The following is a 3,932-nucleotide window of genomic DNA, read 5'->3' on the forward strand; positions in this document are numbered from 1 at the left end:
AACCAGGAGGGATTAAACTTGAAAGAAGGGGAAAGGGGGGGGAAAAAAATCACATTAAAACACGTCTGGGAGCTTATGGAGATGGAGCAGGAGGGAAGGGAAGCTCATAGGGAAGGAAATCGGGATGGGGACACTGGAAATTGGGGATGGGGATGCTGCTGTCACCCCTGGGGCCGGGTTTTGCTCTCCGGGGCTCCGAACCCTGAGGGGTTCCTGCTCTGACCTGTGGGCAGCTCCAGGCCCTCCCTTCCCTTCTCCCCTTCTCCCCTCTCCATTTAGCCCCCACTCCCTCCAAAAAAACCTTGGAATCCCCACCCCAAAATCAAGCACAACCGTGAGGAAGCAAACCCTGCCTGATTCCTTGCGGATTTTCCCAGGATATTTTGATTTTCCACAGCCAGACCCAGCCACCTCCAAGCACATTCCCGGAAGTTTTCCTGAGCCCCAGGTTCACCAGGAAGAGCCGGGACAAACCCCAGTGTTTTGTGTATTTTTGGGAGCTGCTGTTTATTTGTTCTGGGCTCTGATTTGCCGAGGAATTCGCCTCAGTTTTCCCACAGAAACGTCCCAGGTTGGTTTTTTTTTTGCCTGTTCCTCCTTTTATCAGCGTGAGGTCCAGTGGGAATGTGCTGCTCCCCAAAAGGGTGCTCGGGGTGATTTTATTCTTTTCCTGCCTTTTGGAAAATCCTCCTCCTTATGAACCCCATAACCCTCCACGATCAGAGCGAGCTGCTCACGTCTCACCTCCACCAAAAACCACCCCTCGAGGCCCAGTAATTCCACTGCAACCACACCAGATTGGGGCAAAAACATCAAAACAACAACAACAAAAAAAGCTGTGAAATCCATTTCTCTCCTCACAGCCCAGCCCTGAAAGCAGATGGAGGGGTGGGGCTAAAAGGAGACAACTCAAAACCACAAAATTGTCCAAATCCAGCAGAAATAATTCCTGCCCTCTCCTCCCCACGAGGTGCTGGAGCAGGGAGTCCCAGCTGGTTCCTTCCACCTCGAGCTGAGCTTGTTCCTGGGATTTCCACTCCAGCAGAGCTCAAGGAATACAATAAAAATTAATAATTAAAACAGCAGGGGAAAAAAGAAAATCAGCTGCCAGGGCAGTGAAATATTTTTAGCTGATTGCTGGAGTTTATAACAACAAAAGAAATGGAGTAATGGAGCTCCTCTGCCAGGATTTGTGGGGCCTGGGCTTGGCTTTGGGGGATGGAGGCTTCCCGGTGCCCCCCATCCAAAAATCCAGGCTTTTTGGGGAAGTTTTCTGGTGAGAAAATGGGATGATGTGGATTTTCTTCGAGTCACTTTGTGCTGGAGCTTCTTGGGGTTTTACAGGAGTGGGAAATCTGGCAGGTTTCGAAGTTATTCCCTACTGGGTTTCCTGCACACCTGAGCAGGCTCTGGGCCACTTTTTTTGGGGGGGGGAAAAGGATCTCCCTGAAAACGTTTTCGATAGGGCCTGAAGCCACCACTGGTAAGGATTTTATCCCTGAGGTGATCAAACCCTGCCTGCTTCAGATCAGGAGCCTTCCCTCGGCGCTGGGCTGGGGAATTCAGTTTTCCGGGGGAGAAATGGAAGTTTTGAGTGGAAAGAATCCTGGGAGGAGCTGTGGGGTTACCAGAAGAGCCCCGAATGATTGTGGGAACGCCGCAGAAAATGTCCAGGGTGCCTTCCCTGCAAACCCCACAGGAACTGGGATATCTCCAGGCAGATTTATGGGATCTCTGGCGCTCCTTTTCAGGGAGCCTTTGGAACACTCAGCAAGGTTCATTTGTTTCTAGAAATGAAATAAACGAGAGGAGGAGAGGGAAAGGGAGCGCGACATCCACAGGGGCAAACAGCACGGAGCGCTCGGGATAATTTAGGGACGGTTGGGGAATTTCGGGAGGGACGGGATGCTGCTGCTGGTGAAGCTTGTTCGTGGCGGGAGGACACGGGGACACGCCATGTGTCACATCCTGTGCTGGCAGGTGCCACCCGGCGTGGTTAAACTTCACCCTGGGATCAGCAGCTCGGCCCGGGTCACACGCGGGGCTTGTTTAGGGCGAGCGAGTGGAACAGCCTCGTAAAGCGCCTCCGGGGCCGGCTGATTTATGGAGGGCACGAACAACATTCCCTCCCCCGGTGCCACTTAACTCTTCATTTATATCTGCCCTAATTGCTCGGGACATCTGGGGAAATCGGCCCGCAGCCCCCGAGGGGAGCCGGGGCACGAGGTCGCGGTGCTGCGGGGGACGGACACCCGCAGTCCCTGCGAGAGTCCCAGGCCAGGCTGGACGCGGCTTGGAGCAAGCTGGGGTGGGGAAAGGTGTCCCCGCCCAGGCAGGGGGGGGAATGAGGTGGTTTTTAAGGTCTTTTCCCACCCAAACCACGATTCCACGCGGGGCACAGCCCCGGGCACCGCGGTGACAGCGATGTGCCCCGGGATGGAGCCGTGGGGTCCCTGCGGAGCAGGACCAACCCTGCCTCAGTTTCCCCGCAGGGAAAACCCGGGAGTGGAACTGGGGGTGTCCGGGAGGGAAGCGCCGGGGTGCGACCCCTCTTTGAGCATCTGTGGGGTGCGGAATGGAGGGGACGGGGCTGGGGACAGCTGCTGCTCGGGCTGGGGGGTGACAGGGAGGGAAAGGCCGGGGTGCGACCCCTCTTTGAGCATCTCCGGGGTGCGGGATGGAGGGAGGGACAGCCCGGGACAGGGTTGGGGACAGCTGTCGCGCAGGGCTGGGGTGGCGGCGGGGCCGGCTGCGGTCCCTACACCTTTAAAAGTCTCCTCACGTTGCGGCGCTGATTATCCATTAACCGAGGCGAGCTCCTTTCCTGGGGGCGGCGTTCGCACCGAGCGCTGCCAGCAGGGCGGGCGGGCGGCCGCGCTGCCTTCCTCCCTCCCTTCCTCCCTCCCTCCTCTCCCCCTAACCCCCGCTCCCTCCTTATCAGCAATTCAGATTGCATGCAAATCTGCGCGCTTTCTTCCAGGGCCACGGCAGCGAGCGCCGAGCACTTCTCGGGAGCCAGATCCCTCCTCCTCCTCCTCCTCCTCCTCCTCCTCCTGGGATTTTCCTCCTTCTCCCCTCCCCTGCTCTCCCCTCCCCTCGCTGCCTCCCTCCCTCCTCTCTTTCTTTCCTCCTTTTCACCTCCTGGAACAAAAGTGGCCCTTTCGGCTGCGCCAGCGCTGCCTGCGAGCGGGGCCGCTTTGTCTGCGCGCAGCGCCGGGGCACCGGCACCGCCACCGGGCCGCCACCGCCGCCGGGACCATGGGGACACCGCGGGCGGCCGGGGGCCGGGCGCTGCTGGCGCTGCTGGCGCTGGGAATGGCACTGGGATTGGGATTGGCGAGCTGCCCCGAGCGGGAGCTGGAGCGCAGGGAGGAGGAGGCCAACGTGGTGCTCACGGGCACGGTGGAGGAGATCATGAACGTGGACCCGGTGCACCACACCTACTCCTGCAAGGTAAAGCCGCGGGGGGGAACTTTGGCCCCGTGCAGTTTGGGGTGGAATTGGGGGTTTTTTAGGCTGCGGAGCGGCTCCCGCAGCTGCGGCCGGTGGAGGGGGGGGGAATCTCCGGAGGTTGCTTTTTATGGGCATTTCCCTCTTAGGCGAGATGCGGAGCTGCCTCCCAACTTTCCGTGCCCGGCTGCCGGGAAGGTGCTGGGAGCCTCTCCTGCCTCCAGCCGCTGCTCGCTGTTGACTTTAGCAGCATCTCGAGTTCCTGCAGCCCGAGCTATTGTTTAACCACCAACCTGGCCTCGGGCTATGGGGTTTTGTTATCTCCCCCCGAAGCTACGAGGCGGCGAAGTCCCGAGCAACCTGAAATCCCACCCGCCCGCTTGACAGAAAACGTGCCGGGCGCCTTAACCCTTGCCGGGGCAGGAATCTCGCCTGCAAGGACACGCTCTTCACTTGCGTTCTCCTCTTCTCCCCATTCCCCT

The 3,932-nt window shown here is 59.0% G+C and overlaps 1 protein-coding gene across 1 annotated transcript in view; it reads left to right on the forward strand.

Annotated features, from left to right (window-relative positions):
* Window positions 1-2,886: 2,886 nt before the first annotated feature.
* AGRN (agrin) overlaps window positions 2,887-3,932 on the forward strand; it is an 85,113-nt gene continuing 84,067 nt past the window's right edge. The window contains 1 exon segment of the mRNA XM_017743971.1: window positions 2,887-3,453. Within this exon segment, the coding sequence (XP_017599460.1) occupies window positions 3,259-3,453 (195 nt within the window). The 5' untranslated portion in view covers window positions 2,887-3,258.

This window comes from Corvus brachyrhynchos, unplaced genomic scaffold, assembly GCF_000691975.1.
Source record: "Corvus brachyrhynchos isolate BGI_N302 unplaced genomic scaffold, ASM69197v1 scaffold68, whole genome shotgun sequence".
Taxonomy (NCBI): domain Eukaryota; kingdom Metazoa; phylum Chordata; class Aves; order Passeriformes; family Corvidae; genus Corvus; species Corvus brachyrhynchos.